This window comes from Ambystoma mexicanum, chromosome 11, assembly GCF_040938575.1.
Source record: "Ambystoma mexicanum isolate Mex_15411 chromosome 11, UKY_AmexF1_1, whole genome shotgun sequence".
In the NCBI taxonomy this organism is placed as follows: domain Eukaryota; kingdom Metazoa; phylum Chordata; class Amphibia; order Caudata; family Ambystomatidae; genus Ambystoma; species Ambystoma mexicanum.
In genome coordinates, this window is record NC_090934.1 from 1258152633 (window position 1) to 1258164979 (window position 12347).

The 12347-nt window shown below is 46.0% G+C and overlaps 1 protein-coding gene across 1 annotated transcript in view; it reads right to left on the reverse strand.

Moving 5' to 3' along the window:
• Positions 1-12347, reverse strand: part of LOC138505132 (uncharacterized) — a 398539-nt gene that overhangs the window by 161229 nt on the left and 224963 nt on the right. Inside the window, exons 10-11 of the mRNA XM_069625423.1 lie at positions 837-969; positions 137-194 (exon numbers count right to left, since the gene is read on the reverse strand). Of these exons, the coding sequence (XP_069481524.1) occupies positions 137-194; positions 837-969 (191 nt within the window). The remainder of the gene's footprint in view (positions 1-136; positions 195-836; positions 970-12347) is intronic.

A 12347-nucleotide genomic window follows, 5' to 3' on the forward strand; every position in this document is an offset into this window, starting at 1 on the left:
TATCATAAATAGAAGTGCTAGCTAACTTTAATATTCCCTGCTCAGCGTGGTCACTCATCTCTTGCCCAACACACACACCCTATCGGCAGATTACACAGCTCTCTGACACTGCCTGTACTGAAAGGCTTGAACTCACCATTATGGATCGCTTGCTGCTCTTTCCTGTTGGAATCGCCTTTTCAGATGTCAAAGAGCTGAAAATAAAAAGGAATATCTTTTGTGTATGACATCAATCTGTCCTTCCCCAACTCCTACCCAGGAGATTGAATTATCAGAAACTTGGGTTTACTAGGGCTTGCGCTGGCTGCTGTTCAAGGGCTCTCAGATTGCAAAGGTATGCAGCAAGCATAACCTTCAAATGTTTGCTGTGATCTTATGTTTATCTTCTTCTTGAGATTTTAGATTAAGCACGGTTGTGGACATCTATGCTCATGAACGATGTCTAGGATTTTAGTTTGCAACACCTTATAGGAACATATGGTGTTACTATCAGAAGGTTTGTGCTGGTCTTTTTTACAACGCCTTTTTCTTTCAAAAGTAAATCTAAATCTAAAAATGGTTTCTTGTAACACTTAGAACACAGGAATACAATCAGTTCCGTGGAGAGAGCATGAAACTTCATGTATATAGCTCAGGGTACTGATTACTGGGGAAAAGTGGCATATGGTTCGAATGGGCTAAGGGCATTGGGAACTGTGAAGAAATCATTACGTTATCTGGTGTGGGTGGGAGTCAGAAAACTGGAATCTGAATGTCAGGTCACATAATTGGTCAGGACATTGGAGTGAGGCTCTATGGTACACACGTTAAATTTAACACATAAAACATGACCATACCCCGTCTGAGACCTTTCTTCATCATCTTGATTGGATTCCAGATCTTCATTTTCCGGTCTTGGTGATGTCATTTCCTCTTGCATCAAAGGTACGCCACAGTGATAGCTTATGCTTTCAAGTAAACTGTGGAAGACTTCAACAAGAATTCATGAAAGGATGGCTTCATTTTTACTTCTGATGTGTGTTTTCTTGGAATAGATTACAGCAAGTAAATAGAGCACAACTAAACCAGTGCATTATGGGAAAGAAATGAGTGTAAAATGAGATCACAAAATAAGAGGGTGTCAGAATGTTGATCGAACAACCGAACTTGCATAGGTAGCATCATGTATTCTAATGTTCTCATCATTTACATGATTAGCATTTGAGCTTTGAGGCCATGTGGCCATAAAATTCAAAGGCCACATCTTAATTACTAGCTCAGCTTTTACTAAACAAAAGTGATGCTGAGCGTCCTTGGTTTAAAGAAGACAAGACTTGATCACAATTCAGTGCACAAGTGCAGGAATACACTGGAATGATTTTAGGTAAAAACACTCTAGCCTTCCCCTACTTTCACATATAGGGATCCATCTACCCACGGCATATCATTCACTGCAGAGCTGTTATTACCTTGAGGAACTATGGGACATTCCTGTTTTGGCCTGCTAACTATGTTTTGGTCACTTATAGCCCAATTCTTGACCAACTTAGAGTTTGTATTCTCTTTCCCAGCCAGTCGTTCCTCCTTCTCCCTTCCTTTAAAGCTCATTCACGTACCCTCTCCCTCCAGTGTCTTCACTTGCCTACTTCCTTTGCACTCCATCCTGCACCTTGACTTTGCTTCCTTAGGCCTTGTACTCACTCTTCTACTTCCCTTCTCTCATAGCCTTCAGCCCCAACTCCGTCTAACTCCTACCTCCGACTCCCCGCCTCCCTCCTCACACCCTAAACCTCTCAAATCCAATGCTCCCATTCACCCAGGACCGCTAACTTCATCTATCACCCTCACCCTTAGCACAACACACCCTGTAAACACCACTTCCTAACATTCGTTCCCTTGGCATCTGTAATGCACAATCCCTTGGCAACAACGGGTCTACCTACATCACTAACCACTTTGGCTCTTATAACACTCAACTTTCACATCTTGTTATCACAGAAATCCAGCTCTCTCCTTGTGACGCTCATACACTAGCGGCTCCCCACACTGTCTCTTCTATTTTCTCCCAGACTTGTTGGGCAGGGCAGTAGAGTGGGGTTCCTTATTATTAAGGTACTGAATACTGCCACCTCTCCGCTTTGGACATCACCTCCTCCTCTTTTAAATATGGCACTATTTAACACCTCCCTAAGACTCCTCATACTAAACTGCTTCTTCACTGACCCGAACCTTCTCCTTGAGTCACTTCCCACTAACACTCCTGTGGTCATGCAGACTTTAAAATTCCTAAGCCCTCTGCAGCCATCCACCTTGAACTTACTTCCTCCTATCTGATCACTCTTTCTACTCCTTCTACGACCAGACTACCCACTCTTGTTGAAACTCTCTGACTACTGACTACGCTCTGAGAGTTTCTACGAATTTAGAAGCGGTGCTTCTATGGCTGTCTTGAAAAAAGGTGTGTGGAGCAGTGTGTCTTGTGAGGAGTGAGGACAGGACGCTGCTGGTCGCACTTGACTTTTCTTCACGGACCTTTTTTGCTTTCCAGTGGATTCTCTGCGTTCTACTACAAAAACATCGCCCAGGCGCGGAGCGCGGTGCGGTGTGTGGAGCAGTGCGTCTTTTGTCGGGAGTTGGGTTGGGCTGGACTCGAGGTAAGGCATTATCCTTTGGTACTCCTCCCCTAACCCTTCTGCTCGCCACCCATCGCACATGGCCCCACTGTCACCCACGGAGGATGACATCAGTCGACGTCTTCGAAGTAGCAAAACACACCAAGAGCTACATCATGAACACCAAGATCTTACAGAAGTGACTGAAAGGGCCCCGAAAAATGGTAAAGGGCAGTCGATAGCGACTCCTTCCACCGTCACGGCCACAGCCCAGCTAAACAACTCCTCAGGCGCAGTCCCCTCTCCCGCCTCTTCTCCTGAACTTACTTGTAGATCTCGACAGACGAAGAAAACTGGGCGGGTAGGGGCGTTTGTTGACGCCGTTCCAGCTGCATCATCAGTGGCTAGTGCGAACAATTCACCCAGCCCTGCTGGAGGAAGGGCGCGGTCTCCAACACCTGGCCCGATTACCGTTTCGACGAGCGATTCCTCGCCGGAGACTGTTGGAGGACGGTCGCGGCAGGGATCTGTACGGCCGGGCTTGACGAAACCCAACCAACCGCACATAAGCCCTGATACGAGTGACCATCTCGATCATCTCGACTCTTTGGCCCACCCGTACCCCACAACAGGGCTGCTAAATGTCACAGACCAGAAGGTCGGGAAAAACCTAAAGGTCCCGCCGGCTGGTGCCCCCACGACAGCCGTGATCGAGCAAACTGACACCGGTCCCACAAAGACCACAGTCCAGATTCACCGGAGCCAAGTACATCATGCAGGCCACTCAAGGCGGGCGCATCACCACAGGCCCAAACCTACCATCCGAAAATCTAGCCCGAACGATTTGTGGGACACAGAATCGGAGAACGAGGTGTTCGCGCCTAATGCACAGCCGGACGAGTCTGAGGCAGCTACTAAATCAGGAGCAGCTAGTACAATGGACCCTGTGCTGGTCCAAGACCCCCAAGTTAACACAGAACTTACTCAGCCAACAAAAGTGGCGAGTGAACCTACAGCCTTCGATCTGGACACAGCCCCCAGAGCTCCTGTTTCAAACCCGGCTGTAGGCACGCCCTTAGTCTTGATCGAAGCCCAGCTGAGTGACACCGAGCAGCGCGGACAAGTACCCGAGACATCAAACCAGGCCCCAAAGACTCTATTCAGTAACGGAAATTTAAGCCAGAATCTAACAGTGGGGAAACCAGCGCTAAAGAAACAGAAAAAACACACTCTCAAGCCCCACGGGGGCCCTAAAGGCTGCTCTAGCTCGTCGAATCTAACAACTCTGAAAGAATACTTTCTGAAGCAGCATAAAAGAAAACTAGGCCAAGAGCCCGAGCTGTCAGACGCGGAAATCTTGGAGGCAATCCAAGATAACTCACCATTGAGCAAAGCCAGAAAAACGGACACAAATCTCCAAGGGCGAACTCACATGGCCCCACCATTCCAAAATCTAGGCGCTGCAACGTCGCCGAGTTCAGAGCCAAAGGGAACAGTATCTCCAAAAGGTCCGCAACAAGAAACAGGACAGAAGGATGCCTTGGAAAGGGAATCAGGCTTTGCCAATAAAATCGTCGAAGACCCCCCCCCCCCCCAAGTCTGCCAAACTTGACCAGTGCAACCCTAGTCAAAACTACTGCTTCAATCACCAAGCAGAAAATTACGCTTGGACTCGGCCACACAACCAAGGAAATCCGACCCAAACGCCAGAACATCCGTCGCAGGTGACCTATCCCAATATCTCAAACTCAGAAAGAAGGCTCTCCGAGAGATTTATGGTAATACAGGGCGCTAAAGAGTCAAATACCCCGCTTAAAAGTAGATGCCCTACTAACACATCAAATACGTCTGAAAATGCTCTCCCTCAAAAAAGATAAAAGATCACTTGTCGGTGATGTCAGCATTTTCAATTGTCCTAAATCCTTTCAGAAAGCTGTATGAATCTATACATGAGGCCCTGAAAGACAATACATCAATGATCAGCGAGCTAAAGGACAAGTTGATTTTTGTCGAAGGATACCTAACAGCTACTGAAAGAAATTTGAATTCTATACACGCAAAACTGGAAGAAAAAATGGACAAACTGTTCACAGAACTTCAAAATAGATGTGGCATTCCACACAAAAGCACAGAACTCATGCCAAAAGCCACGCAGACCACACAGACTGAGAAGAAAAAAGAAGCGGCCCCTAACTTCTCAAAAATGCCCTCAAAGATCAAATCTCAATCTGTTAAGGCACCGACATCGTCGCCGGCCACGTGCTTACCCAGTGGGAAGCCGAAAGAAAAGAGAAAAAACTGCACCAAATCGTCTGTGCTTTTATGCACGGAAGAATCCTCATTAAAAGCCTGCCCCAATTGGGCTCTATCTGGGGGACGGTGAATTCAACAAATCAGGTGGAAACAGTCAAAAACCCAACGCCAACAAACTTGGAGCAGACGGAAATGGTAGGCACATCCAGAACAAGTGTTGATTCAAATTCGTCCTCAGACCTGCTGAACATATCACAGCATTCAGACGCCAGGGAAATAGACTAGTCATCTCCGCCTAAACGTGGGGATCCATCAAAAAAGACGCAAATCTCCCCTCAAGAAGTTGATTCTACTCAGGAAGGGGAAAAAATAAAGCAAAACGAAGTGCCCAGGGCAGCGCTGACAAGCGCTCACGCTCAAATTTTCCAACCACTGCCCTAGAGGCACTAAGAAACCTAAAGGATACAAAGGAAAAATCTAAATATGATTCGAGAAGAGAACAAGAGCCAAAACAAAGTAGAACATATCACGCCAACAGAGCACAACTCCCCTCTTTGAGAGAGCCCAGACGATTCCTGGAGGCTGTCTAAAAAAAAGACAGGAAACTGGAAGGGGCGCTACTCTTTAAGCTGGAACAAATTTCGGCTAAGGACAGTTATCTGGTATTGAATCGCAGAACAGTCTTAAATAGACTGGGGAAAGTAGATAAGCTCCGCAAATTAAGATCGGACGACTTAATACTGGTCGAACCTTACCATCGTGAACACAGAGCAAAAGCCTACCTCCATGTAAGAAGTAAGGCAGCGATGGCGCTCACCCCAGAAGTAATAAAAGACCTTCACCAACTGGGTCTAAAACTGCATCAGCTCCAGAAGCCAACGAAGGACAAATCAAACAGAAACCGAGACAAAAGGGAAGTCTCGAGTCAGGACATGGAGCGACACAGAGAAAGACACACACAGAAGACCCCTAGAAGACCAAACCCAAAAAAGGCAAAGAACGGGGGTGGCAGATCAACCAAACAACTCCAGTAAAGACCAGCTCAGGGAGAAATCATGACGCATCAAAAACCCAAAAAAGTAAAGAGAGAAAAGACCAAAGAGAGCCCAGAGCGGAAAACATAAGAGAGGTTAGGTCCAGAAGAGAACCGAGTCCGCCAGCTGCACTCAAACCATGGAGATGGATCGCGGACACCTTTGCTAGAAATCAAAAGAAATAGCAACAAATACAGGGCTCTAGCACTACAGAGAAGCGTCTTGCCGGACCTCAAAATCTCCGAACAAAGAGCACCCTACATATGGCATCTTGGAACGCGAGGGGGTATTGGCATCTGACTACACCAAGCGACGTAAATTTGAGCACATTTGAGTTGATATGCCTCCAAGAAACATGGCTGGTTCAAAAGCCGTCCATGGACGGCTACGCAATAGAAGCCTCTCCAGCATCTAAGTCCATTTTAGGCCGTCCCTCTGGAGGTGTATTGACGGCAATCCGCCTGGGTTGCGGGATTACACCTAAGGAAAAGATAGCAGAGGGATATGGAATGCTAACTACGCTGACCTCATGGTTCCACCAAGATCAAGCCAGAGGTGCCTGGATAAACTCGGAACTGGCGGTAATAAATTTGTACTGGAACCCGGACAAAAAAAGCATCACAGAATTCTGTACAATGGTCACCAACTTAATCGACGACCTGACGGTAGACCGGAAAGTGCCAAACATTATAATCTGCGGCGACTTGAACGCCAAATGCGAGGAAAAAACGAGAGACGATTCAACGGCTACCTCGCTGATGGACGAGGCATGGTGCCTGCTAATGAAAACAAGAAACTTTCATAACGTGTCATCCCTCCAAGACAAGAGAATGCAAATTCCAATGTGGGAAAGGCTTAGTTCGGCCGCCACTCTCGACTACATATTTATCACAGAAGGGCTGATACCCCACTTCAGCGATTTTGTAATCATAAAAACAAAGGAAAGCAATCACAATCTTCTCAAAATGTCATGGAACGGGACAGCTGTGACAAGATCCCTGTATACAACGGACATTGATTAAAATTTGCAACAAAACAGACTATGCCTATCATCTGACAATGTCAGATCTTTCACGTCCAATATGTCCACGAAATTTGCTCTAGCAAACGATGGGAAGAGTGACAGACGACCGGAGTACGTCTCTCTTCTAGACCCCCACAAAGTGAATTTTACAGGCAAAAATTCTGGTCAGCCTACGCACACTCACTCGTTCAATAAAGAAGTGGCGACTAAAAGACAGAGAGTGAACAAACTAAAGAAAATGGCAGTAAGAACAGACTCCCCGGAAGCCTGGACCACATATCTCTCTGGATGTAAGTCCTATAAATTGTGGCTAGAACAGCTCCGACTGCAAATGTACCAGAACGATGCTGAAGCAATGCTCCATACTTTGGCCTCAAGAAACACTTGTGATTTATGGTCACTACTAAAATCAATAAATGGACAAAAGGCAAATTCGCTCTCAAACTGTGTACCCGAACAAAAATGGATCCAGCATATTACAGAGCTGTACCGATGCCCCTCCACCTCATCTCCATCACGAATAGCACTGCCAAACTCTTCATGGATCCTCTTGTCATCTATTCAGGACATTATTGAAGTGATCAAGAATCTAAAATCTTCAAGGGCCCCGGGGCCAGACAGTCTGACTAACATCGACCTCAAGAAATACCCACTAGCATGGGCGCAAGCTATTGGTGAAATATTCAACCAGTGCCAAAAAATCAAACAAATTCCAAAAACCTGGACAGAGGCAGTACTGGTGCCAATTTTCTAAAAAGGCGACAGAGGTATCCCAGCCAACTACAGACCCATAGTCCTACTTGATATCATAGGAAAGATCTTTGCGACACTGCTACTACACCACTTCAAGGGCTGGGCCAGCTCCTCCCCGGCAGCCGATATCTTCCAAACAGACTGCAATCAACCTCCTAATCTTGAACTTCATCAAAGCAAAGGTGAAGAGGGGAGCGCCAAACGGTTCACATGGCAATGGTGGACCTTTCCCAGGCCTTTGACTTAGTAGATCGGTAAAAACTGTGGCGCAAGTTATCCACCTGGAAATGTCTGGCCCCGATTCTTGCCCCTATAATAGCACTTCACGCAACAACATTGCTTAGAGTCCCTTTAAACCAACAAGGGTCTCTCTCAGATCAGATCATCACAGAACGCGGTGTAAAACAGGGCTGCCCCTTAGCCCCAGCCCTGTTTATTGCCTTTATTGGGGACTTTCAAGAATCGGAAAAAACACTAACATCCTTTCCACCTCAAGTTGGCATCTCGAAAGTCTCTAGACTCTGTTATGCAGATGACCTAATACTGATGGACCAGATTGTGATTGGCCTGCAGAGGCAACTAGCAAACTTGTCGAAATACATGGAAGATAACAACCTCCAAATCAATAAAATCAAAACGAAAATCTTGTCCTTTTCAAAAAGTGCAAAGAAGAGCAAGACAAGTCCAAGCTGGTTCCTGGAAAAAATGAAAATTGAAGTGGTCTACGAATTCAAATACCTGGGCGTGCAGCTAGACAATTCACTGAACGAAAGCTCACTTCAAGCCTCACTATGGGCAAAGATGAGAAACTTGACAGCCCAAACTCGAGCAGTGGACAGAAAATTCGGCAAGTTTTCATGGACGCCGGTACTACAGTTTTACAAAACAAAGGTAGTCCCTGCAATAAAATACGGCATGGCAGCCAATCTAAATTTAACCAAAGATTTTTGGACCCGGCTAGAAGGTTTTTTGTGGAAATCGGTTCTGGGTCTCCCAAATTCAGCTCCCATGCCAGCAATTCGTCGCGACCTTGGCTTGCTATCACTAGCCTCGGCAGTACTGCAAAGTGCAACTCTACTCTATAGAAAGATACGGACTCCCGACACTCTTCCGATCTTTCGAGTAGTAGAAGCAGAACTGAACAAAGGGTCGTGCATACCCCTAATGAAATGGGCAAAAAAACTCGAAGGAAAGCTGGAAGAAGTCCACTGTAACAAGGACTTCCTCATCTTAAATCCTGGACGAGTAAAGTTAAAACTCTCGCAGCAAGATTGGATAAACACTAACGAAACAATACTCCAGTATAAATCACTACAAGACCTGCCACCCACTCACAATTGCCTAAAGGTTCCACTCAGATATTGTGAAAATTTCCCCGAGAGAAAACTGAGAAAACTATTCTTGCGGGCCTGTTTAAATCTACTTCACACCAGAGAAGTTTTGGCCACCAGAGCCCTCTCGGCAGCATCAAATTGCTGCATTTGCAGCAAAGTCGATCAAGTAGAGACAGTTCGCCATCTCCTCACCTCTTGCCCAGCACTATCGACAGAGAGACAGGCTTACCTGGCACCACTCATTACTTGCCCTGCGGCACTTGACAAAGAAACCATATGGTTCCGACTGATTGCTGGCGACTCCACAAGATGGTCTAGAACGGCCGCCAAATTCTTAGAAGTAGCCCTTATAAAAGCAAGCGCCCTTGGCCCTTCTCTAAGCTCGTCGTCTGGCGACCTCTAACTCGACCTTCAGAACTCAGAGTGGTGTCTTGAGTAGCCTTGGCAAGACAAAAGACAGCTCATCATGGACCATCGATTTTGTAAAAAGCCCTAATTGGGTTAATAAACAAAAAAAAAAAAAAGAAACTCTCTTGACCAGTTTTTCTCTCGACTTTGTTCTCCTCCTATGACCTCCTCATGGACATCTTTCACGTAGTTCACTCCATCATCCTTTAACTTCTCTGTCCCCCATCCTCTACTCCCCTTGCACCCTCTTTGTTACTGACCAAGAGGAGATTCAAAAAGGGCTGTCTAGCCTCTTACCTTGATGATGAGAGGACTTCTCTCCTGTTTCTCTTCCTTATTCACGCCTTTTTCACTGACCATGCTTTTTCTGACTTTCACTATGCAGTAATGACTCACCTTTGGCCAACGCTATACTGCACACACATCCACAACTTCCTCCAGTATCCCCAGGCCCGGGATCATCTCTGAGATGTGTATAATGGAGACTTGGCTGTCTGCATCCTCGGACCCAGACATATTTCACATTCTCACCTAGATCGTGGTGGATCTCACCCTGGTGGAAGAGTTGCCTTGATATTTAAAGACAGTTTTATGTGCAGCCTTTTACCTCTGGTAGGAGATGCTGAGATGGAGGCTATACTGACAAGGATTGTAATCAGCCCTTCCATTGTATTTGCTTTCCTGATTGTCTAACGCCCCCATTCTTTTAGTGTGCCAGTTTTTGAAAGATCTTTCTTTGGGGTGGTATCTGGTTTGTTTCTACACGTGTGTAATGGGGGATTTTAATCTCTGTGCCGATGCCGTTACTAACCTTACAGTAACTTCGTTCTTGGCGGGCATGGACAGTCTATCACTGCAGCAATTGGTGGTAGGTCCCAACAAGCAACCAGGGAAAGTAGCCTCTTTGAGATACATGTACAAATAATTCCAAAAAACCTTATGAAGAACCGTTGCAAACAACAATGGGGAAACATGTGTCAAGGACTTTTGACAGGACTCTTGAGATTAATCAGAGAAATTTAAACTTGTTGCATTAGGATGTAAAGAACACAGACTATTTTCAGCAATTCAATTACTCTCTTGAATTTCAAAGATAATCAACAATGTGGTAACTGTGAAGGACTCAAAACCTACAGCTAATCAATACCTCTATGAACAAACAGTAGAGGTTAGCCAATCAACACCTCTATGAAACACAGTAGAGGCACAATAGGAGAATCAATTTGGGGACAAACAATTTCAGAACCAATACCTCTATGAAAATACAATAGAGGCACAACAGGAGAAAAAGCTCTATGAATCAAAAGAGTTGAAACATTTGGGACTTTGGAGTACTTTTATTCAATCAGCCAACAACTTATTTTCTTTCTTACAACTCAATACTCTCAAGCAAGCATTGAAATAAAACTCAAATCAATAAACCATCTACTGGCGCAACATACCTAATCTCCAGTGTTTCATTTTTCTTCTATCCCTAACACTACGGCAAAAAATAAACAGAAAGTTCCTTCTTTAGGAGAATGCCCCCCTTCTCTTGCTTCTGAACAGTGTCAAAAATAGTGTTCTCTTACAACAGAAATGCAAGTGGGAATGACTCCCCTCCCTTGGCTTTCACCCAGGCTTTATGCAATTTCACATCCAGTAGAATGTCTCCCTTCTACTAGTGTAGAACTATACAGTTTCCATTAAAACCAGGGGGAATGGCTCTCTTCCCCTGGAATTACTTAGTACAATTCATAACAATTCCAAGGGAAATTACCCCCTTCCCCTGGCATCTTTAACACATCTCCTGCGTCTGTAACAGGAGAATAACTCCCTTCTCCTGGTGTTGCTGGATTCAGTTCACCACAAGGCCAGGAGGAAAAACTCCCTTCCTCTGGCGTCTTTATCAAAACCCCTAGTTCAGAACCAGGAGAATTACTCCTTTCTCTAGGTATTGCTTGGTACAGTTCTTTCTTACTGCTTTCAGTCTGTGGTAGCCTTTGCCACTCTGGTTTGTTCTTAGTAAAGCCCAAATCTTGTTGGGGCACCAACGCCTTCTCTGGTGGTCAGTGGTTTTCTCTTTCCCACTGTGATGAGAAAGATATCCTCTTATGTTTTAGGTATCTGTCTTTTGGTCCCAGAACCTTCTTTGGCTCTTGTAAGGGTCCCCAACCCTCCTGGTACTACTGTTAGGGTCCCTGACCCTTCTCGTGTTTGTGTTAGGGTCCCTGACCCTTCCCTGTTGGTCAGTGGTCTTATCTCTGCCACTGATGCTTCTTGGGCTCTGATTAGGGTCCATGACCCTGCTCGTATTCGTTGTAGGGTCCCTGACCCTTCCTCAGTGGTCAGTGGGTTTCTATCTGCAACTGACATGAGGACAATGATGTTGGAGGCACGACTGACTCTAGCTAGACCCAATAGTTGGTTCACTCCCACTGGGCCAAAGGAAAGCTGTTTGAGCACCTATCCTGCTTCTTCCTGCGTCCCCTGTGGGTTTCCCATTTCTCCCCTTACCTTGCGCAGGGGCTTCGATGTGAACTGGTGCTTCCTGGGACAGGGATCGGCTCCGTCGGCTCTTCTGTCTTCTCTCCTTATTAGGACCTGCAGAGCAGCATTTCTCTGCACAGCTCAGGTCGCTTCCCTCTCTTGGTCATGTGCTTAGGTCTGCACCGGCAAACCCAGCAGAGAACTACCACAGCTGCTTGCCTGCGTTCTCTGCGTCTCCTTCCTGCTGGTCCACTAGCATGATTTGAATCTCCTGCGTTGGTGATCTGCTACACCTGCCTCCTCTCACGGCTGCGCTTGAATCCGCGGCCGGGCTCGACACATCTGATAGTCATTTGTTCCTCCTGTGCTCTTCCTCATCCTGGTAGTTTTGGCTTCAACTCCTATGTTACAACAATCCATGGGTTTGCTTTCAATGTAGTGGTTCTGAACATGAGGGAGGGCTAGAGAATGTCGGGGAGTA